We start from the raw sequence: 22739 nt of genomic DNA on the forward strand, positions 1-22739 counted from the left end.
ACTTCCTGTACCCCATTTAGTAATTCGGCTGAAATGGCTGTGATGACTGAGAACTGATTTGCAACAGCTTGGGAATGTGTGAGCAACCGGGGAAGCGCAGCAGATGCTTCCCCAGGAAACGCATTCACGGTGTGTGGAGGGGTGTGTGTTCTGATACCAGTTTTGCAACAGGAGTAGAGCCCTAAGGGACATCAAAACATCAGACAGGTGTTCCACTTTGCTTTTTTGGCAAGTTCCAAGAACTCACTTCTCCTAACTGAAATTAGCCATCAGTTGACTGGCCTGCAAGTGTTCAAAGTTGTATTTTGAATTCACAGGTGAGCTTGAGAAAGACAAATAACCAAACCAGCTTGTTTTGAGACAGACAAACTGGGAGGTACATGATGAGCCTGAAAGCCAGTGGGTCCAATTAGAGACTTGTTTGAAAGGTGTGGCAAACCTGGGTGATTGCCTCACTGCCCTGCCACTCACCGGGTCTAAAATACAGTATCAGCCTGCAACTCACCAATCCTACAAAGCCAGATTTTCCAAAACACCTTTTTTTGCCCCACTTCTATTTACAGATTAGGTGGGTAAATTTTATGTCACAGATTTTGTTGATTTTGGTTCCTGCTGAGACATAATTCAAAATGCATCCTCCTGGGAAAGGATTCCTTTGAGTGTGCGACTCCCTTCCTTTTCCCCTCCATTCCAGGGGGTCCGGGTATAATGTCTGTAACCTGCACTCCATAGCAGGTTGATTTTTGGGTTTACAATTGGCACTGTCTTCCTTGAGTCTTACGGGAAGAACTGAGGAAATGAATCTCCCCAGACATCCAGTTTTCCTCTCTGATAAACTGTCCAGGGAAGCGCCCTTCAGTTCCTTTACCCTTGGGATGGAGCCTCATTCACTTTTGTATCCCCAGGGCTTGGCAGAGTGCCTGCTGCAAAGAAGGCAGCAGATAAATCTTGGTTAAATAAATGTTTTGTATTAAACACCCACATACTTATTATGCATTTGGCTCCCAGCGTTGGTGGCTGATCTACATCCTGAGAGCTGTTTCCCTGTATCACCATTTTCCTGTTTGAACTGAGAACCACTAATTGGATTGTGTTGGTGGCACTGACTTTAAACACTGGCAGGGGATAGGCAGAGGCTGCAGGGGATGTCCTGAATGGGTTATGTTTTTAGCTCCCGCTCTCTGGTTCTGAGCTGTAATCAGCGCTTGGTTAAGGATGACGGATGAGGCAGGAGCTATACCGAGAGGCTGCTGGGAGTCTGGGACATGGTAAAGGCTTTTGCAGTGCTCTCCTGAGGGCAGCCTGGCTCTGACCTAGCAGAAATGGAGGCTTCGAACTGCCCAAGCAACCCCGCAGCCCAGTCAACAGGTACTCAGCGTCTGCTCTGGGCAAAGCACCTTTCAGGCACCGGGAAAGACAGAGGTGACTCAGACACAGATGCTGCAGGGAACGCAGAGCCTGGGCTCCAGAGTCTCAGCATGTGGCTTTCGCCTTTAAACTGCCTGGGCTTCACATTCTTCATCTGCACAGTAGAGATCAAAATAGCACCTACCCCAGAATTTGTGCAAATAAGCAAAAACAATGTAGCACAGGGAAGGGGGCGGTGCAGAGAAAATAGCCAATACATTGTGTGTGTTTTCAATACACAAGGGGGCGCCTGGGTGGCTCAGTCCCTTAAGCAGCCCAGGCCATGATCTCATGGTTGGTGAGTTCGAGCCCTGCATGGGGCTCTGTGCTGACAGCTTGGATCCTGGAGCCCGCTTCGGATTCTGTGTCTGCCTCTCTCTCCGTACCTTCCTGTTCAAAACTCTTATCTCTTTCTCTCAAAAAATAAACACTCTAAAAAAAATTTTTTTTTTTTTTTAAATAATCCAATATACTACACGGGTAAGAATCAGAGGGCAGGGCGATTGAATTCTGTAATACAATGTGGAGCCAAAGAATTTTTTTTTTTTTTTTAAGTAACACAGTAATAAGATCCTGTGGAGAGCAGAGAGAAGAGCACAGGGGTGGGAGTGTAGTAGGGATGAATTTGAAAGGTATTTCGATGATAGGAAGAAAAAAAAAATAGAAGCAGCTGCTCAGACTGAAACCGGACTGTTCACTTTACAAACCATTACATTAAAAAAAGTTTATTGCAAGGGTCTTTTTCGAAGTTAAAATCTTGAAGTCATTAAATACAGCCTGGCAATTACCGGGCATCTTGAGTTTTTAGGAAACAGATGACACTTTGAGTAAACTAGCTGGTGCTTATTACATTCATCTTATTTGACTATAATATGATTAGCACCAGAAAGCCCCATGCTCAAAAATATCTCTTCTATGTATTTCACCAAATTAATTTGATTAACAAACTCCTCTTTTAAAATGCAGCAGCTTCAGTAAAGGTTTTCTTAAGAAATCTTAAGAGCCGTGACTAGAAAAACATAGGGGTGGGGGGGTGGGGATGATGGCAGCGAAAACCTTTAGTCTAAAAAACGAATTACGTGGGAGTTAACAAAAAGTGGACATAAACCCGGCAATGAACATGCTCATATGTACACAGAATATGGCGTTCTCTTTTGCAACACTCATTTTGGGTTGCTTATCCATTTACCCCAAAGAAGTTGTCCTTTCCCTCTTCCCAGCACCTCGCTGGCGTAATCACCTAAACTAGATCTTTTCTCCCCGTTCACACTTACAATTGGGCAGAAAGGGGAATATGGGAGCCCCCGTTCTCGCCACAAAGTTTTCTTGTTCGAGAGGCTCTGTTCAGAAAACTAGAAGCCGGCCTCGCCCTTCGAGGACGTGGTGGCGGGTGGGTGCGTGGGTTTCAGACACAGGCAGCCGCAGTTACCGTGCGGGACGCCGAAGGGCTCTAACTGAAGTTAAGGACCAGTGGGGGCACAAAGGAGGAAGTGATGGACTCGATCCGCGCATGTGTCGGAAACGCCTTCACAAGGGCGGCCACTTGGGGAAGTTTCGAGGCTGGGGCGGAGGACACGAGAGAGACCCGCAGGAGAACCGCAAGCTTTGGGCGCGACAAAGAAGGTCCCGTGATGTAGGAGAAGGAGAAGAGCGTCAGGAGCAAAGTGGGGAGGGGCCAGGCCTCGGGAGGCAACTTTGTTGAGTATCTTCCGTCTGTAAAAACCGGTCACGCGGCACTGCGAACCCACCTCGGGAACCGACGCCGCTTCGGTAATCCGCACCCCCCGCCCGTGGGTGGGAGGCTGGGCCACCAGGGGTCTCAGGGCCACGGGGTCCGCGCGCCGGTAGCCCGGGCTGAAGCTGCGGCCCCGAGGGCGGCTGACGCCCCTTCCCAGACGCCGAGCGCGCGCGGGCAAGACGGGCGCCTGGGGTCGCGGGCGCCGCCGCGTCCAGTGGGGCCGGCGGCAGCGGGCAAGCGCCTCCGCGGACGGACGGACCGGCGGGCGGGCGGGCGGGCGGCCGCCGGGGCCTCAGCACTTGTTCCCGACATGCTCCTCTCGGGGAGGATTTCAAACCCTGGGCCACAAGCTCGCCTCCCTCGCCCCGGCCGGCCCCAGCAACAGGCGGTGGCGCGCGTCTCATTGGCCGGGCGGCGCGTCGGCGTGTGTTGATTGGCCGCGGTGCCTCCCGGCCCCGCTTCGGCGCTCGTCGCCTCCTCCATTTTGTCGGTAGAGGCGGAAGGAGGAGGTCGGGTCGGGAAGCTGAGGCGGTTAGCAGCTAGCTCATCGGTGCCCTTGGGTTTCGTACGTCCCGCGCCTCGTCTCTCCCTGGAAGGGGAGGGGGGCTTAGACGCCGAGCAAGAGCCGCCGCCGCCGTTCCGAGCTTGAAGTCGGTGAGTGGCGGCGGCGCCGCGGGCGCGGCCATGTTGGCGGCCGCGCTCCCCATTGTTGGGGGAAGGAGGGGAGATCGGGAAACCGGGTCGGGCGCGGGCGGCCGGGGAGCACCGGGGCCCCGGGCCGGGCTCGAGAAAGGGAGCCGCTCGGAAGCCAGGCCCCGTCGGAAGGCCCGAACTTTCCGGGCTCGCGCTGTGAATGACTCACGGGCTGTTAAAATAGTGTGCAAGGCCCTCTGAGCCTTCCGAAAAGAGGGCTTATTTGTTTGGGAACTTGGTTTCTTGGGGTGTTACATGAAAACTCGGAATGTTTAATGCTCACTGTAAGGAGGCATCTCTTATAGTTCAGAGGGAACATCGGCTCGGGTTATGACTTGGGAAAACTTTAAGATGAGGTGGAGTCGAGAGTTCGTAACTAAAGGAGACACTTCTGGACGTAGGCGTGTTGGGCGAGGAGGCTTTTCGAAAACGGATACTCGATCTCCCGCAAGATTGGAACTTTCTGAAAGGATTTTAAAAACCTGGGTCTCTTTAGGAAACTCCTTTTAAGCCAGCTTCTTGGCATGGCTGCAAAAGCTAATGCTTCCCTAGTCTGAACATACTGGTGACAAAATCCGTGTGAGACTCAGAAAAGTTCCCCAGTAAAGGTAAAATAATTTGTTGGACTTGTAGACCCCCGTCCCCAAATTCCCCACTTCCTGGATCTCAAGGCTGAGAAGAGCTTTTAAATGATGACAGTTACAAGGTTATTTTCTACCTTTGTTAGTTCAGGAAGTAGCCATTCTTAAATGTATTTCCGCCGTAAATCCAAGTGATCGCTTTCCCCCGTGTTTTTGAGTTGAAGTAATGAACTAGTCTTTGCTTTTCTAGCTAGGACTTCTCTCATACTTGTGTGCTGAGGAGACTCAGATGTTGGCCTCAGCTCCTAGGCTGAACTCAGCAGATCGGCCCATGAAAACTTCTGTATTGAGACAAAGGAAAGGATCCGGCAGAAAGCAACATCTATTATCCTGGGCTTGGCAGCAAGGAAGGGGACAGGTAGTGGAAATCCTGCAATCCGAGAAGCAGACTGAAAGGTATAAAACTCATGTTGTGGGGGCAAACATCCTAAACCGTTTGTTTTTATTTTTTGTTTTTGTTGATTCAGATTTGTGGAGAAGCTTGTTTTTAAGGTGATAAAGGCTGTGAATATAATGTGTGTACATACATAGGATGGGGTTAAAGCAGTTGAGTATCAATTTTAAAATGATTTCTGGAATTACAAGTTGAGGCTTATCTATAGAAGCTTATTAAAGTTTTGAACTTTTCTTACTGGAATTTTGCTCAATATTTTCCCTTTACTTACAGGTGACAAAGAAGCTGAAGATGGGTGGTGGAGAGAGGTATAACATTCCAGCCCCTCAATCGAGAAATGTTAGTAAGAACCAGCAACAGCTTAATAGACAGAAGACCAAGGATCAGAATTCCCAGATGAAGATTGTTCATAAGAAAAAAGAAAGGGGACATACTTACACCTCCTCAGCAGCTGCACGGCAGGCCATGCAAAATGGGGGGAAGAACAAAAATTTTCCAAATAATCAAAACTGGAACTCTAGCTTATCAAGTTCTAGCTTACTTTTTAAGTCTCAAACTAATCAGAACTATGCTGGAGCCAAATTTAGTGAGCCACCATCACCAAGTGTTCTCCCTAAACCACCAAGCCACTGGGTTCCAGTTTCCTTTAATCCTTCTGATAAGGAAATAATGACATTTCAACTTAAAACCTTACTTAAAGTACAGGTATAAGATAAAATACTATTTAAACTTAGTTATATTGGAGGGTAGTTGTCAATGATTTCAGACCAAATTCACTAGGGAACTAATCTATTTGTGTAAAATTGCTAATTAATGTAGAAAATCTAATTAGACCTCATCTTAACTTGTTTTATGTGTTGTGTGCACTGTGATGTGATGGTGGGATCAGTGCAACTTAAAATAACAAAATTATTCATCATAGTACTTGATATTAAGTGTTCTCAACTGAGTAACTTAAGTGGTTTAAGATTTGGGGAATGGTAATCAACTTTTCCTATCTGTTGGGTGAAAATACTAATTTAAGATTATCATTCATGGATCACTAGATTGACCTGTTGAAAGCTAGTGAATCTGATTTTAAGCATATAGTTAAGACATACAGGGACTAAGTAGTTGAGTATTTGAAAGTTTAAAGTCCTAGAAACACCCAAACCAAGAATATGCCAACAATCCTGTGCACTGCCAAAAAGAAAATGTGACTTTTTCTTAGAGAATGGTTGCATTTTAGTAAACTGTATGCTGGTGAATGTAGAAAGGGCACTCGTGGCTGTCTAATTTAGAATGAGACCATATACCCCAATGGCCATTTCTTTCATGCAGTGAGTGGATAAGCGTCTGCCAACTAATGCACCAAAACCAGTTTTTATAGAAACAGTATTTGGTGGTCACTGAGTAGCTTTCAGAATACATTTTTTGTATTCTAGCACTGCATAAGCTATTCTGACAGTGATCTGGTCTCAAAAGTTATCCCTGCAAAGCTTACTTAAGTGGGGAGCTGTATAATGTGAAAGTTTTAAGTACCTAGGAAAGAGCCATGTAAATATATGTAATAAACTTGTAGCATATGTAAAGTTTTGTTGGCATTTATCCTATAAAAATAGAATATTTTAGTATGAATTTGCTGAATGTAAGACCATGACTCTTGTTTTTTATGCTATGGCCTGATTTTAAAGGTCCAAAATAATTTGTTTTTAAGGTTTGCCCTTGTGCTAAAGTGCCAGTGTATGTATAATTGATCTGGTGGTAAACTACATTTCAAAGTAAACCCTAGTGTAATAAGTTTTATATAACTGAAAAGGTTTTTAAAGCTGCTAAAACACTTCCTATTTTTAAGAGATGTGAAATGCAGTATGGGACTATTTTAATTTTTCCTCCTTAAGCCCAAAGATTAACCATGAAAAGGTCCCTCCAACCTTAAAGATTCATTTTGGCTTTTAATAATTTTTGTAATCTATAACATGAATATAGTTTAGTGTATGATGCCAGTATATATATTTTTTGTTACTAGTAAGTGCAACCCAGGGGACCACTTAATGTAAAAGATGTAATTTCTTGCATAACTTGATAACATATTTTACCTAAATATAAATTAACCCAATAGTGAATTACAAATGTGTGTGGGAGAGTCAATTTAAAATTTCTGATTTTAGGTGCCCTATTCTAACTTGGCAGCTTCTGACTTAAAGGAGAAGGGTGAAGTTGTATTTCTCCAAGTAAATTCAGATGAGGTAATATTGCCCAAATCAAATAATGGTATTCTAAAGACAAGTTTACATAGTACTTAATGTACATACGCAAATTTCAAGCATGAAATTAAAAAATAAAATTGCTTCTTCCCCCCCAGTGGTTGGTTTGTATTTTGTAAAAAATTGCGACTATTTTTAACGCACTCATAATCCAACTGAAGAAACGGTAGGACTGCTGGTTTTTGCAAGGCAACCAATCTGCCAACTGACAGGCACATTTGGATCAGTTCAACAGCTATACAATTACACCTGCTGTTTATGACCAGCGCCCCCCGAAGCAGGGCTAACAGTAAAAGGACACAGCATACTTTGGAAACTAAGATTCTAATTCAAGAGAGTAAACCAGGTTTAATTCCCTGCATCTCTCCCTTTTCTCTACATTCTAAGATGACTGAGGTTTATAGAAAACAACATTCCTCAAATTGACAAGAACGGTTACATATGTTCCTATGTAAAAGTATGATTTCCACCAGGAGGCTTTGGGGGGGGGTGGGGGGTGGGTTAAGGCATCAGAATACTCCATAGGTTCCAAGAGATAGGGGTAACTTAAACTAGTTCAAGAATGGGTTGTTACCACGGCAAGGCCATTACTTTATCATGCAAACCACAGGAAATAAATGATTTGGAGGAAGTAAACATTTTCCCCCCTATTCTCTGTGTAATGTCTACAGGCAGTGCCAAGGACTGTCAAATTCTTTACTATAACCAGTGGAATTTCACTAGATTTAACAGTTCTCAGCCTAAGTGTGTTAATTCTGGATTTATGCAGTATTAGGTGTTTGGTTTGGGATGGACTCCAGTGGTTAGTTGTTCAGACTTGAGGGTGGGTGTAGAAAAGGCTTCTAACTGAAGTTTTTAAAAGTTAAGGGTAACCTAAAGAAAAGGTCAATGATTTCAACATCGCACATCCCAGAGAGGTACTAATAGTTTTGTTGGTTAGCCTACAGGAATTATAGTGACAGAAATTCCCTAACCATTGTAGTTGTGAGAACCAAAAAGTTGTTTTAGAAACAACCTATCCTCTAAGGCTGAAGTCAGCCATAGCGTGAATCTTCAGTCAGTCAATGTTCATGTTTAAATTTGTCGTCATCTTTTTGATGGCAGTGTATAGTATGTAGAATAACTGTAACCTATCCTTACATCTAATTTCTGGTTGGTTAAGTTCTATTCTTCCCAAAAGCAAGCACAAAGTGGAAAAAAAACTGAAGGTTTGGGTAAGTTTTCTGGTTTCTTTAATTGCATTCTCATTGGCAATTACTTTGCAAAACAGGAGGGACAAAGTACATCTCTAAAGCCTCCTACTCAAATGAGGAAAGCCCACCCAGCCACAAACCTGGGGGGCAGAGTTAAACCTAAGGAAAAGAGAAGGGGGGGAACCCCAAATTGTTTGGCTCCTAGACCAGTTGTTTATTTCACTCTCTAGCATTCAAAGAGATGTGGATCTACAAAAACTAGACACAAAGGCCTTTTACTTCTTTACAAACTACTCTGTCAATTATCAATGAAAGGAATTTACATGCCTTGCTTTTTATTCCAAATAAAGATATTCCCACTTTAATAAGGGTGAAACAGCCGTTAGGAATGCACAGAAACACAATGCAATAAACATAATAACCAACACTGTTGGAGGAAGGGGCAGAGACAAAAACCCTGGAGAAGGAAATTTTTCTATAGTAACTACGTCAATAGTTGAACGAAAACAAGTAGGTTGCTTACTTCATTTATCAATGACAACAGTTTGTTCCTAAAAGCTCTGACCTGGTAGAAATGCCATTAAGATTATTCCTCCACTATCATTGTGCTGTCTCAAATCACAGCCTCCTCCTTTCAAAGTATCTCAGGATTTTGTAAACAAGAATATGGTCAAAATGTAATACAATGCGACTGAAATTTGGAAAGCCAGGATGGAGAGCCTGAGTCATAATAGCTTGAGATCTTGGGTTACATTTAACCTCTTTTTCATCCACAAAGTACAAAGAAAATACTTTTTGATATTAAATCTTTTTCATAAATCTAATAAATCTTCCCTCTGCATGAACTCTAAATTCCATTATATTAATTTTAGTAAGTTATAAAAAATCTTCCATTTGATTAAAAAAAAGGCACAAAACAGGAACCAAATGAAAAAACCGTTAACTCTAACACAGGATCTGCCACTTGCTGTGTGATCTTAAGCAAGTTTGAAAAAAAATTTTTTAATCAAACGGATAAAAATACCTACATTTCATATCTCCAACCGTTATGTATATTCTGCAACTTTCAAATTTTTTTTTTGTAAAGGCTTAAACACTTCCATACTTTTAGATGAAGAACTTCACACGAACAACTTAAAATATGTGGCAGAAATGACAAAAATCAAGTATGAGTGATGGAAGAATCAATGTATAAACAAACTTAATATCCTAATAAGGAACTAAGGAATCCAAAACATTTTTGTGATACTATAAAAGTTATTTATTCACTATACACAGAACATGTCCCCTATAAAATGTACAAGTAAATCACTAAAAAGTATAATCTGGTGAACATTTTCTCAATTACAGAACACACTAAATCAGTTGGGATAACAGCTCTCTGTCTGCCTCAAAATAATCTAATTATAGCACCCAGAGTCTCCTTTAGATCTAATGCAAAGTTACTTATTTTTGGGATTATTTCCTAATGTGTGTTTGAGGAGGCAGAGTTAACAATTTAATATAACTCTAGTATATTACAGTCACTGCACAATGAATCAGTTTATTACAGATTAAAACATCATTTTTTCATTATTTGTATTAATGGGATGCAAACAGAAATACTGGATACTTTTAAATGGCAGATAACCACAAAATGATCATTGATAGTATCCTGGGTTTTATAATTACATTAAGATATGAATGGTGTAAAATATCGTTACGAAAAATACACCTCAAAACAATGAGGCCATACTGTAATGATTGACTAGATTGTGCTCAGTAGGTATTTATTAAGTCAATTTTCTCTATTTTTCTCCCCGATTACCCAGGACAATTTTTGCCCACAGTAAGGGCTCAGTAAATAAATGTTTGCTGAATATACTGACTTAGACAGAGGTGAGAAGAGATGGACCCTCTTAGCTAGATGTCAAGTATTCTAATTGGAATTTATCTGGAAAAGAGAGTGTAAGATGTAAACTGAACATGGCATACAAGTAAATAAACTCAGATGCCAACAAAGCAAACCATTAAGCAGAAAAACACTGGCACTGGAATAAACAAAGGCAAGATTTGCCAATAGCGAAAATGGAACTGACTTTGAGAGATAACCAAGAAAAAGTTTATATTGGACCATACCTTTTCTCACCCAATTCAGTTTGAGACAGACCAATAGAGGCACTGTAAGAGACTATGGCTGTCTTCCTTGATATTCAAACATCCTAGTTTCCAATAGTTTATTATGGACCTGTTACCCACGAATCAATATAAACCTATTCAGATTTAGGGATTAGTTTCCACAAGTACAAAGTTGAATTTCTTTTTATTTGTCCTAAAATGCTTACTTTCAAACTTGAAGGGACTTCAATTATTCCATGTAGTTTCGATAACATTCTTTTATCTTTTCAGACCAGAGTCAAAATATTCGTACAGTATTCATACTGCAGCACCTTCCACCCACCCTTTGGTCGCTTGAACTGCCCTTCTTTGGTTCTTTTTCCGCTTTCTCAGATCTTTCTTGAAGTGTAGTAAGCAGAACTGTACTGGGTATTCCAGCTGCAGTTTGGTCTTAAATAAAAGAAGGATGTTTGTCAGTTTGGTTTTCTTTATTCTTCTCTGTGGTATACAGGATTTTGTTAGTTGAACTGGATGTAGCAGCTTACTGGGCCAAATTTGCAAGAGAATAGTACAATAGTTCCCAGGTCTTTTCCCTGGGTTGTAAACTTAACAGCTCATACTCTATGTAGCACCTTTCCTTTCTCACTGAAGCATTATCTGTCATTTTTCTTCTTGCTTACTTGGCTTCAAAACAAAACAAAACAGAACAAAATGCAGAGAGATCTTAAGTAAAAAGAGAGGTGAAGTGTCAGTCCTCACTGTGTCTTGATATGATCTACTCTAATAGTGACAACAGTGCCAGACACACAGTGGATACTCCAGAACTGTGGAACTAAGTACCCAAAATTAAAGCACTGTGTAAGGATCCTCATCAACTATGAGCAGGATCCTATCCTGGGTTCAACTATAATTTAGTCCTTCTGAAGCTCATTAGGTAGGTCACTTTAGGAGTAACAAAAAGTTCTAAAGGAAACCATGTGAGTCATTTTAAGTGACACAAATAAATAAAAATGAAATCATCAGGCCTTCTATTTCTACACAAAGACTGAGAACAGTTTCAATGGGCTATCCACCTCCTCAATCTATCTCTCTCAAATTACAGTCCATCAAAAAGAAAAAAAAGTCACGAAGGACCAGGCCTGGGCTCAAAGCTTCGATCTGCCTTTTTTACAGCCTTTTCTTTGTATCTCGATTTCCTTATCTACGATATGGGGTAAATCAATATCTTTCTCAAAGGGTTTTGTGAAAAATAAATGAGTTAACACAAAATTTTTAGTAGCGTGTCTGGCACATCATAAATGCTAAGTATCGGCTATCGTTGTCATTATAAGTAGCTAGAACTCAAACCATAAAACACCTAAATCAGTTCCCCAACGTGGTTATCACTTAATATACTAACTGCTCACTGACATTCAATGCAAACATATTTAAAATCAAGCCATTAATATAAGGCCCAACGCATCTTGTTTAGGACAAGGAAGAGCAGAATTATTGGTCCATTCAATAATGAAAATATAAACTTACAATTTAGCTGACTCAAATTTCATTTTAATACTTAATACTAATAATCTCTAAGTTATTTAACCCAAGGGGCTTAATAAGCAATCATGAAACAACTTTGACATTACATAAGGAATTTTTAAGTAGTATATAAAAGATGTACCTTTCTGGCAAGTTCTATCATTTCCAAAGTAAAAGTTAGTTGTGCCTAGTGCAACACTGTGATTAAAAATATTCCTAAATCTACAAAGGATTGTTTCCACTGTTATTTTAGAATCTCATTCAAAACTATAATAATTCCAGTTAATCATTATTTCCTTCATTTTGTTTTTATTATAGCATGTTTGCTTAATTTACAGCAAGCAGAAAATAAGCTGGGTCTTGTTTTGATCCAAACATTGATGTTTTAAAGGTTGTACACAATATTTGTTAAAAAGAACATATAAAAATACCTTTTTAGAAGCTTCTATAAGAAAGAAAATACAAAGTTTAACCCCACAACTTTCCTCTTTGCTAGAACTGCAAACTACTGCTACAGTTTTAAATAGACTTTTTGTTGTTTAAACTATACATCCAGGAAAATCTAAAAAATTAAAGAAACGTGCATATAAATGATTGCATAGCAGAACATGAACATTAACTGCAAACAGTAAAGAAATGAAAGTTAGAAATACTATCAAATATACAAAGGTTCTAGAATCAATCCTTTAAACACATTCCACAAACAGTATTTAAAAACCATCTTTTGTTCTTTACAGGCAAGGCCTATATTACTAAAACCAAAATCAAAAAAAGTAATCCTCTAAAAGGAATCGTTTCCCCACAATATTTACTTATACCTGCAAGCAAGCAATCTAAAATTTTAAAGATGCTAGCTTTTATTCTGAAATGAGACTGGACATGTCCCTTTTATTGTCCCCAAAAGATCTCTCAGAGAAATGCTAAAAATTATAAATGGTTAGGGTATTGGGTTTTTTTGTTGTTTTGTTTTGTTTTAGTCAGGTACTGCCAGGTACTACATTGATAATCAAACTCAAAGAGATGAGATTCCTACTGAAAATTCTTTTTCCAAAATATTTTAAATTTCATGGCACCACAGAATCACCTAGAGTGGGAGTGTTCTCCTTCAACTTGCCTCACGTGAAATAAACTGAAGTGTGAAGAACAAGCCTCCTTCATAAAGTAGCAGGCAAATTTTGATACAAACGCACAGACCGAGTGCTAGAAGCATCAAAATTCAGTTTTACACTATGCATATGCATAAACAAAACCTACTTTGAAACAATTTACTTGCTGCTTTTTTTTAACAGCAGTAAGAAAACTAAGCAATACGACCAACAATGCTCCTTAAAGTTTAGAGTAACTACATGAGAGCATTTTTTTTTCCCTTGAAATTATTTCTGCCATCATTGTCCTGCTCAAATTTTAAGGTTTGAGTTCTTCCCGTGTTTATATGTTCCAACTCTTCATAGAAAACAGAAAAAAGCAGTGAAGGCTCCATGTTTCGGTCAAAACACTCAATCGTCCCCCAAATCCTACTTAACCCAGTTGGCATCATTCCCCAAGACAGTGGGGTTAACAAAAGAACTATTCCACGCTGTCATAAATTAACTATTATTATCACGGGCCTAAACAGCTCAACAAGACAAAAAGGTCCACCCTGAACCTAAATGTGTCTGATCAGTCAGTGTTGTACTGTGGCTACAACTCACTTTTGTATCATTCTATCTTATTAGCAAGCTACATTTCTAGGTTAACAGTTCTACCAAATATGGATATGAAAGTTTATTTTTAATAAGACAATGTTGCAAATTATGGTCAACCAACATCTTTTCACCAATACTTCAAGCATAAAAAATGAGAATCTTTACAAAAATATACAGAGACACCACAAATTGGTAGCTGCCCATAACATTAAACAAACTGGACTCTTAAGAGTGGCTTCTCAACAGCATATCATTTTAATTATAACCATTTGCCTGGTACAGGGAAAACTGACAAGTGTTTTTTTAAGCATCATTGCAACATTGTATTCCTGATAATTTAAGTAAACCAAACTATGAGTAAATGAATGATACATGCCTAAAAATATCAAGGTTTATACTATCAGTGGCCACTGGACTTAGGACTAGTCCAAGACCTTGATCTAGATTTTGACCTAGACCTAGATTGTGATCTTGACTGAGATTTGGATCTAGGTGGTTCTTTTTTCCTTGATTCCTTTTCATATCTTGAGCCAGACTTATAATGTGTTTTGGAATCTGTTTTAGAGGTGCCTCTAGTTTTGGTGTGAGATGCAGACCTAGAACGTGATTTAGCCTTCATTTCTTTCTTGGGCTGGGACTTGGACCGTGATCTTGAATTGGATTTAGATCTTGAAAAAGATCGATTTCGGTGTTTGAATCTTTCAAAACAGAGGAGAGATACAATTAGAGTAAAAATTAGATTCTATGTTAATCAAATTTGTTATTTTTAGAGCAAAAGTTCACTCTGAAATTGAAAAATGTAGAAGTCGTTTTCAAAGCAAAGTTATTTACCTATCATTGTCGGAATGGCTTCTGCTACGCCGTGGTCTTCCAGCCGGTCTACTGCTAAAAAGTACATCAGAAAAAGCAAACAGTGACAAATGTCTATTTACACTCTTCTCAAGTTTCTAATTAAAAAAACTGAACCATAAAACTTTTAAAATAAAGCACTAAAATTTTAGTCTCAATGAAGCATACAATGTATATAATTAAAGTGTACAAAAAGATAAAAAAAATTAAAAGCTAACAAATCTTTTCTGACAGATTACTGTACTACACATCAAACTTACTTTCTAGGACTATAAGATCTTCTATAGTTGTAATCAAAGGACCGGCTTCTTGATCTTCTTCTTTCATAACTTCGGCTTCTAGAACGTCTGTATCTGTCATAATCATCATAGCGTGAAGAACTGTACACATTCCTCCCTTCCTTGGCTTTCATTTGATTTGGAGCTATGAAATACACAGAACGGAGATTTAGAAAACAGAGATATTTGAAACCTAACCTAGTATTTAAGTCTTCAAATTATAGGGAAAATGTCTGCATTCTGGTTAAATGTGAGACTATTAATCTTGGAAAAGGTATTTGTTTCCAAGGAAGTCTATAAGAATACTGTTTTAGGTTAAAAATGATACTCTCAAATATCTTCCCAACTATTTTCTTTCAGAGACCTTTCACCATCTAGCTTGTCTAAAAATATGCCAATTGGGGCGCCTGGGTGGCTCAGTCGGTTAAGCAGCCGACTTCGGCTCAGGTCATGATCTCCGGGTCCGTGAGTTCGAGCCCCACGTTGGGCTCTGTGCTGACAGCTCAGAGCCTGGAGCCTGTTTCAGATTCTGTGTCTCCCTCTCTCTGACCCTCCCCCATTCATGCTCTGTCTCTCTCTGTCTCAAAAATAAATAAACGTTAAAAAAATAAAATAAAATAAAATAAAAATATGCCAACTATTTCAAAATTGAGGAAATTTACCATATTAAAAAAAAATTCCAAATTAAAATACAAAATGACTTTGAACCATATACTAATTTGGAATTATTTTGCGTGTTTTTCATTTATTAGAAACAATTAACAACGACAAAATACTTATTGGTAACCTATGGACAATGCTTTAGCATCAAAATGCAGTAACATATGGATATAGGGTTCTGAGATCACAACAAAAGTAGAAAAGAGTGAACATTTATTGGATGCCTTAGACCCACCCACACCCCTGGACAGTCCTCAAATTCCTATGTTATCTCATTCAATTCTATGAAACGGATACTAAATGCATATGTGCGGATACTAAATGCATATGTGCGTTTAAGTAAATAACACAGTAAATACTGAAGGACCCATCACCCAACCCAAGAGCCAGAGAATTATAGCCTGTGTCCGAGCGCTCCTCTCTTCAGCACCTATTTTCACCTCTAACTTAAAACAATTTTTTTTCCAACGTTTATTTGGGGGGGGGAGGGGGCGGCGCAGAGAGCCCCAAAGTCAAAGGCAGACACTTAACCGACTGAGCCACCCAGGCACCTTCATCTCTTTTACTATCTTGCCTAAGGTAACAAAATGGTTGAGCCAAAATTTAAACCCTGGTCTACCTGACTCTGAAGCCTGTACTCCAGCCTCATTAGCATGCAGCTAACACCTAGTACATGCCTGCATAATAAAACCACATACTAATATAAAACGGATTCTAGTAATTCCGTAATCATCTGTTTAATTCTATCTGTTCATTTCCACAGCCACACACCTACACAAATACCCAATTATACCAGGGTGCCGGTGTATCAGTCGGTTAAGTGTCCGACTTCGGCTCAGGTCATGATTTCATGGTTCATAGGTTCAAGCCCCACAACAGGCTTTGAGCTGTCAGCACAGATGACACACAGCCTGTTTCGGATTCTGTGTCTCCCTCTCTGCCCCTACCCTGCTTGTGCTCTCTGTTACAAAAATAAAATTAACATTAAAAATAAATAAATAAACAATACCCATTATACCTTGAAAATCTGTATGAAGAGAAATGGCTGAAAAGACCTAATACCTTCCAAATTATTTCCCTTTTAATTCCATCCCCAGAATATTAACCATGCCAGAGTCCAATTTCTGTCATTCTGATTTTCACATTCTACCTTTCTGCAAAGTATCTGAGTTACTCTATCTTTTCAAGATCTTTTTAGATTTTAAATAAGACAAATTGCAAATACTTCCAATAAGAAACATCAAAGCACTGTTTTAAAAATGACGTATTATACGTATAATAGGCATAAGGGTACTTACTCTTCCGATCCCCCTGTGCAAACTGTATTTCAATTTGGCGTCCACAAATCCATTTTCTGTCCAAATTATGTAAAGCGTCTTCGGCATCACGTACGTCCTCAAATGTGCTAAATGTTAAGGGGCTTGGGAAGTTTTGCATACTTTGATAACGAGTGAACATTCAGTTGGTAAGTCTGGAATATTTCACAATCTCTCAACATTATTCTAGAAAATCATCCAGATCTCACTTAACTTAGGTTGGTTAATTCAGCTACAGATACTTGACAGCATTAAAGCACTTGTGATTTCCTACAGCATACATTTGAAAACACATGTGAACATATAAAATTATTAAAATAAGATCTGTTATAGCTGAACTACCAAGTAATCCTATCAAAAAAGTTTTCCTGAGTTTTAAGTTTTAGAAAACAAAAAAGAAAAACCAATGTCACTTCTGTTGTATGCTAAAACAAAAATTTCTTAAAATAAAACCAAAACCGCTTTTCATGTTTTTGTTTCAAAGAAAAAAAGAAAATGCCAATAGTTCTTGTGTAAGCAAGCATAATATACCTTACCTTACAAAAGAATTAACTTCAAATTTATTTTGCTGTTTTTCTCAGATATATCTAACACTATTATTTCACATAGCTGTCTCCCTTATACTATACAGGAAAGATTGGTATGCTATCCATTGGAGGATATCAAGATAGAATCAATCAATCAATCGTCAAGACATCGCTACACCAAAAGCATATTACACCCATGCAAAGACTATAAAAGCATGCGGTCAAGAAATAACAGACCATGTCTAAAGATTCCTGGACTGAAAAGCCCTAACCATAATACTAGACATATAGCCTACTGCAAAGAAGTGAATTTGGGACTGGTTTTCAACCTGAGAAACTTCAAGGTAACATTTATAAACCTGACCCAGGAACTGCTGGTACCCTGACTGGAGAAGCTGCCTTGCCCTCTTCCCTCCTTGTCAGCAATAGTACTATGACAACTCTTGGCTTTACAAAGTTATTCTGTCCAAATTTAGCTCCTTTCCTAAAACCACCATTCTGACGGAAGCCAAGCAAATCAGAGCAGTGTTTGATATAAAAGCTCTGGAAAGGGACCTAGGTTAAGTTGGAGTGTAGATTTTCATTCTATCCTAAAAATTACTATTCTAACGTGTCCATTTATATTTCTCAAACTTGAGAGACAAAGAGTGTAGATCTTAGGCTGATTAAAAAACAGTGTTGATGAGACATACTCTCTCCAAGACTGATACTAATATCTGTTTACTTCAAGTACTAAAACGTCTACCTCACCAGATTTCCTATTTTTCATTCTGAAAGGAATTAAGGACCATTGCCCGTTCCCAGGTCTCTCTTCCCGAATATATTATGTATATGTTAAAGGAGGAGAGGTTTTCCCAAGTCTAAGTCATAGGACTTTCAACAAGAAACGAAAAAGGTTGATAGGGAGTTCAGAACCTTGAGTACTATTATAATTCAACACCTGTCAAGGTTAATGCATTTGGGCTCTAAAATATTAAAAAGAGTAAGCTGGCTTAACATGTATACCACTTTATTTATTACCCCAGGATGCAGAATACAATTACTTTCTAAAGGATAAAATTAAAAGGTGTAAAAATTATTGAGAGTAAATCTAAATCATTCTTTGGGTCTACCTGCAAAAACAGAATCCTGAGCTGAATCAACCATGGCAAAGTTTTACTATATACAAAAGAGAAGCCTAATTGGGAAGTGTCAAATATCACTCTGATGCTAGTTATAGAGAAATCTGTACTTGGGATCTTTCCAAAATCCTGAGACCTACTTCTTTTTAACTATTTTAAGACCATAGGAAGACTTTGTGTATATAAAATACATGATCCTCCTTTAGATGATAACTCTCTTCTAGCTCAAGTATCACATACTCTTGAGGCAAACTAGTGTTGATCCTGGTTCCCAGGCCACCCCAAACCAAGTAAAAGCAGGTCAGCATTGTAAGCCAGAAAGCATCGCCTTTTAAAAATAGACAAACAAACAAAAAACCAAGCCAAATATAGCTCTTATCCTCTCTGTAACAGAACTTTGCAACCAATCCCCCCAACTGTCCTTGATCATTAGCTTTGTAGAAATAGCAGCTTTCAGCATTTCCCCTAAGTCTCACTAGGGCCCCTGCTAAGTTTCAAGAGACCCAATGAATTTAACAGGAAGAACTTTTCCTAGTCTGACACCCACAGCCCAAACCCTTGCTGTCTCACTGAAGGAAGTAATGTCACCTAAAACTCTGGGTCAGGGAATGACTTCCCATAGGTCCTGATTAGGTACCTATAGCAGGGATAAGGCCTTCTGCAATCCACTCAGAGCCAACTGATCCTATGTGCTAAAGCAGTGCAGGACCAGCAGACTTCACAGAGCTAAGTTTAGAAGTCAAGAGTATGTGTGTGCCCATAGCAGCCACTTTAAAATCTCTAAACAGGTAGTATCTCCAGTGGATTTGACCTTACAAGACCACCAGAGTTGTTTCTAAGGAGGTCCCAGTGCAAGCACCTGTCTCCCTTTAAGCACAGCTCTGTGGAGTTAGCCTGACCCTAGAACCTCATGCTACTCCAAAGAGCATTGCCTATTACCCTATGGCATCTGACCATATGGCCCAAAACAAAAATATGCTGAATTTAAGCTTAACAACATTACATCCTGATACACTTTAACTTGACAATCTAAGAGAAAGTGCATTTATACAAGACCACAATCACAACATCAAAGGCCCACATAAATCAAGTTACAGGTTTTGTCACTAGACCAAACCAGAATAGTTTTGAAAATTAACTGCTTACAAACATTAAAAAAAAAAAAAAAAAAAAAAAAAAAAAAAAAAAAAAAAAAAGGAAAATAGTTATTCTGTAGGATACATCAGGTATGACTCCTTTAATCTTGGCCATCATTCAACTTCATCTTGACCTTTAACTCTTTAAGTGCTTGTCAGAAGGACTTGTCATGAGATGCTTGGCCAAATATGACAGATGGCTTTATCTTTAACTTTGAAAAACAACCTTTTCCCCCTTTTGTAGATAAAGCGAGGCTTTGTCTCCCATTAGGCTTGTCCTTCTTCCAGCTTTTCTTTATTTTTTCTTTTCCCAAACTCTCCCTTCTCTTCAAGCCTGATCCTTAAGAGGTCTTTGGCTTGTCTACTTGCCTTAAGTGTTGAATTCTACTCTAAAGGTTCTTTCATGCTTTCTCTTTGGGGTCGCCATAACTGTACAGCTTTACATTCTCTGAGGTAACAACAGAGGACAGCAAATTAGGGGACAATATTAAAGAAGTTTACCTCATTGTTATACAATTTGTTTTTGATCAAGTGATTCAAATTAACAGACAATACCAAACTTTAATTGCTAAGCACAAGAACATATTAACTTTTGACTTACATTAAAGGTGGTAGCAACCAGAGTGTATTCAAATTTAAATCACATATTATAATCATTGATTTGAGTTTCAGCAGCATGAATGGGAATTTAAATATTTTATTATTTTTGGATTAACTTTAAGAAATAATTAAGAGCAATGTGTGAGTCATAATTAATTTTCAAAAATTTGAAGACAAAACATTTATTATTAGAGGACAAAAGTAAACTACTTTTTAGATGTTACCTCTTACATAAACTTGAATTTCAAACTTCAACACCCCTCACTAATCAGCCATCTGAAGAAAGGATATTGAACATAAGCAAATCCTCTTGGACGACGCGTGTAGAAATCAAGTGGAACATACACATCAACTATAGGACCATAACGACCAAATTCTCGTCGTAAATCTTCGGACCTAAAACATCATAAAAAGACCCCCAATTTTTATGTTCATTCCCTTAAAAGAATGTCTCTGTAAGAAATAGATAACTTTCTGTAATCTGTCATTTAACGAAAGGGACTGTGATGTATCCCTGGGTTACCTGAAACAGACAAGCTTTCTAAATCTCAACATCAAGAGTCAACTTTAAGAACATACAAAAAACAAAGGAAAGCTAAGATCCAAGATTCTGGAAGATAATGCAGTTTGTAATAAAACCCATTACTATTTTACATTATAACAGGAAAACACATCTAAGGAAACTTGGTCACAGTTTACCTATTGTTTCTAACCACATCTTTTAATTTTTCCTAGAGGGTACAGTAACATTAGGTTGTATTAAGTATCAGTGTTTTGTTTTTTTTTTTTAACACTATCAAACCAACATTAGTAGTCTGAAAAATACCAATCACTTTCATCCCCAAAATTATAGAGACAGGGTTAGACACTTACTAGGAGGTAGACAAAAGTTGGAAAAATAAAAGGCACAAAAATATATGTAACTCCTTAAATAATAAAGGTCAAAATGACCTAAGGAGGAATTTTTCTGGACGCTAGAATACTGCTTACTTTCCTACTTAAAGTTAGGACAGAATAATGTAAATCACAAGGCTACCAAAATAAAACTGACTTTTGGGGGTGGGGGGGTGTCAGAGTGACTGTGAAAACGCAGTCTCTCCTTGTGATAAGATCTGTTCCAAAAAATTCTGACGGCAACCACAAGCAATTAAGGGAATTGGTGAGAACAAAGGCACGGACTGGATTAATCCAACTTAGCTTATCAAGGCCCAAATGGTAGATGCTTCCTAAACCTCACTTCTCGAAGGGTGACCAGTTATATTTCCGGGAAATGAGAAGAGCTAGTTCGCAGGGTCAACTGGAATAATTTTACCTCCCAATTTTCGACATTCTCTTTCTCTAAACATCTCAAATGTTTTAAAAAATCACAAACGTAACACGGCAAAAAAGGGGTAGCGAATGCTTCGCCATAACGCCCCTCCCCCGATCCCGTTATTTCGCTGCGATTTTTTAACTGCGGGGAAAAAAAAAAATCTCTGGGCCGAGGGGGCGTGTACCCCAAGGAACGTGAACTTCAAATCCATGGGGAGCGGATGTTCGGCCGCGGCGGGGGCTGGACGCGCCGAGAGGAAGCGGGGAGGAAGAGAGGCCGAGCTGCGGAGGGGGAGGGGCACCGAACTCGCGCCACGCGGTCCGCGTTCCCGGCGGCTGCCTGGGAGGATCAGGGGCGCCGCCCTCGCTCCCACGAGGCGGTTGAGCCGGCGACGCGGCCTAGTTGGGCCCGAAAGCCCGCGCGGGACCCGCCATCTTCGCGCTTCCCCTCCCCCGGCCCAGCGCGCCGCCGCCGCCGCACGGGTCCTCCCCAAGCGCCTGCGGCCTCCCGGGCTAGGCCCGGAGTACCTCCTCGTACATACCTGGTATCGTCGGCCACGTTCCTTACGAACAGAGACGTGTTGGGGGGGCGCAGGTAGCGGGACATGACGGCGACGTGAGTCTCGGCAGGGGCACTAACGGGCTCACTAAACCGTCCGCGGATCCGGCGGCGGATCCTCAGACGCTCAGCCAGAGGGCTCCGCTACGAAACCTCCTCTTCTCGCGAGACTTCACTCCCGCCTCCACCCCCCCCCCCCCCCCTACCTGGGCGCAACGCCTGGACCGGCAACGGTTCTTTCCCGCGAGATCACCCGACGTACGCCTGCGCAGGCGGGCGGCTAGGGTACGTGCGGCAGCTTCGGTCTCATTCATTGGCTTCTTGAGCTGTGTCTTTCCCCTCCCCCAAGCCCGCTCTTTCTTTCTTTGGTGCTTTATTTTCCCGCCCTTTTCTGCCTTGCAGCGGTTTTTCCTTTCCTTCCCCTCTCCACCCCAAGTCAGGAAACAGACGTTTTAACTCCTACGCCAAACTTTACAGTTATTGCCAACTTAGACGGAGTTTTAAACCTTAGACTTGAGAGAGACTGCCATACGGTTTCCTGTCTGGTCCAAGTAATGCCCTGGCTTTTATTAGACTGCTGATCAGCCGCTCGTATTGAGTATGAAAGGGAAGGAAGTGTGTGTCCTTGAGAGGAGGTGGGCCTGCCTCTCCAGGGCTTTCAGCACGCCATGGGTGCACTCCCAGAGGGCCTGTGCCAGGGCTGCCCCTCGCTCACACCCTTCTCACACCCTTCTTCCACCTGCCCACCCTGTTGCCTCTTGATCAAA

General features: G+C 40.3%; 2 protein-coding genes across 10 annotated transcripts; one reads left to right on the plus strand and one right to left on the minus strand.

Annotated features, from left to right (window-relative positions):
• The first annotated feature begins 2889 nt into the window (after window positions 1-2889).
• On the plus strand, window positions 2890-7216 carry PNRC2 (proline rich nuclear receptor coactivator 2). 2 transcript variants are annotated; one of them, XM_027060095.2, is made up of 3 exons: window positions 2890-3177; window positions 4670-4875; window positions 5147-7216. In XM_027060095.2, exon 3 carries the CDS (start codon window positions 5165-5167, stop codon window positions 5582-5584), a length of 420 nt encoding a protein of 139 aa, XP_026915896.1. In that variant the 5' UTR covers window positions 2890-3177; window positions 4670-4875; window positions 5147-5164; the 3' UTR covers window positions 5585-7216. The 2 variants fall into 2 exon arrangements, with proteins under 2 accessions (XP_026915896.1, XP_026915895.1); XM_027060094.2 differs by lacking the exon at window positions 2890-3177 and adding an exon at window positions 3228-3799.
• Window positions 7217-10595: 3379 nt separating this feature from the next.
• Window positions 10596-22161, minus strand: SRSF10 (serine and arginine rich splicing factor 10). Of its 8 annotated transcripts, none has more exons than XM_027060093.2 (7): window positions 21956-22159; window positions 20394-20498; window positions 16701-16804; window positions 14725-14887; window positions 14447-14500; window positions 14212-14313; window positions 10596-10859 (listed from the first exon to the last, which is right to left on the minus strand). In XM_027060093.2, exons 1-7 carry the CDS (start codon window positions 22018-22020, stop codon window positions 10799-10801), a joined length of 654 nt encoding a protein of 217 aa, XP_026915894.1. In that variant the 5' UTR covers window positions 22021-22159; the 3' UTR covers window positions 10596-10798. The 8 variants fall into 8 exon arrangements, with proteins under 8 accessions (XP_026915894.1, XP_026915892.1, XP_026915891.1 ...); XM_053208901.1 differs by lacking the exon at window positions 10596-10859 and adding an exon at window positions 19588-19950 and having other exon boundaries at window positions 12220-14313; window positions 16701-16797; window positions 20327-20498; window positions 21956-22156; XM_027060091.2 differs by lacking the exon at window positions 14212-14313 and having other exon boundaries at window positions 14447-14497; window positions 21956-22160.
• Window positions 22162-22739: the final 578 nt, after the last annotated feature.

Source organism: Acinonyx jubatus, chromosome C1, assembly GCF_027475565.1.
Source record: "Acinonyx jubatus isolate Ajub_Pintada_27869175 chromosome C1, VMU_Ajub_asm_v1.0, whole genome shotgun sequence".
Taxonomy (NCBI): domain Eukaryota; kingdom Metazoa; phylum Chordata; class Mammalia; order Carnivora; family Felidae; genus Acinonyx; species Acinonyx jubatus.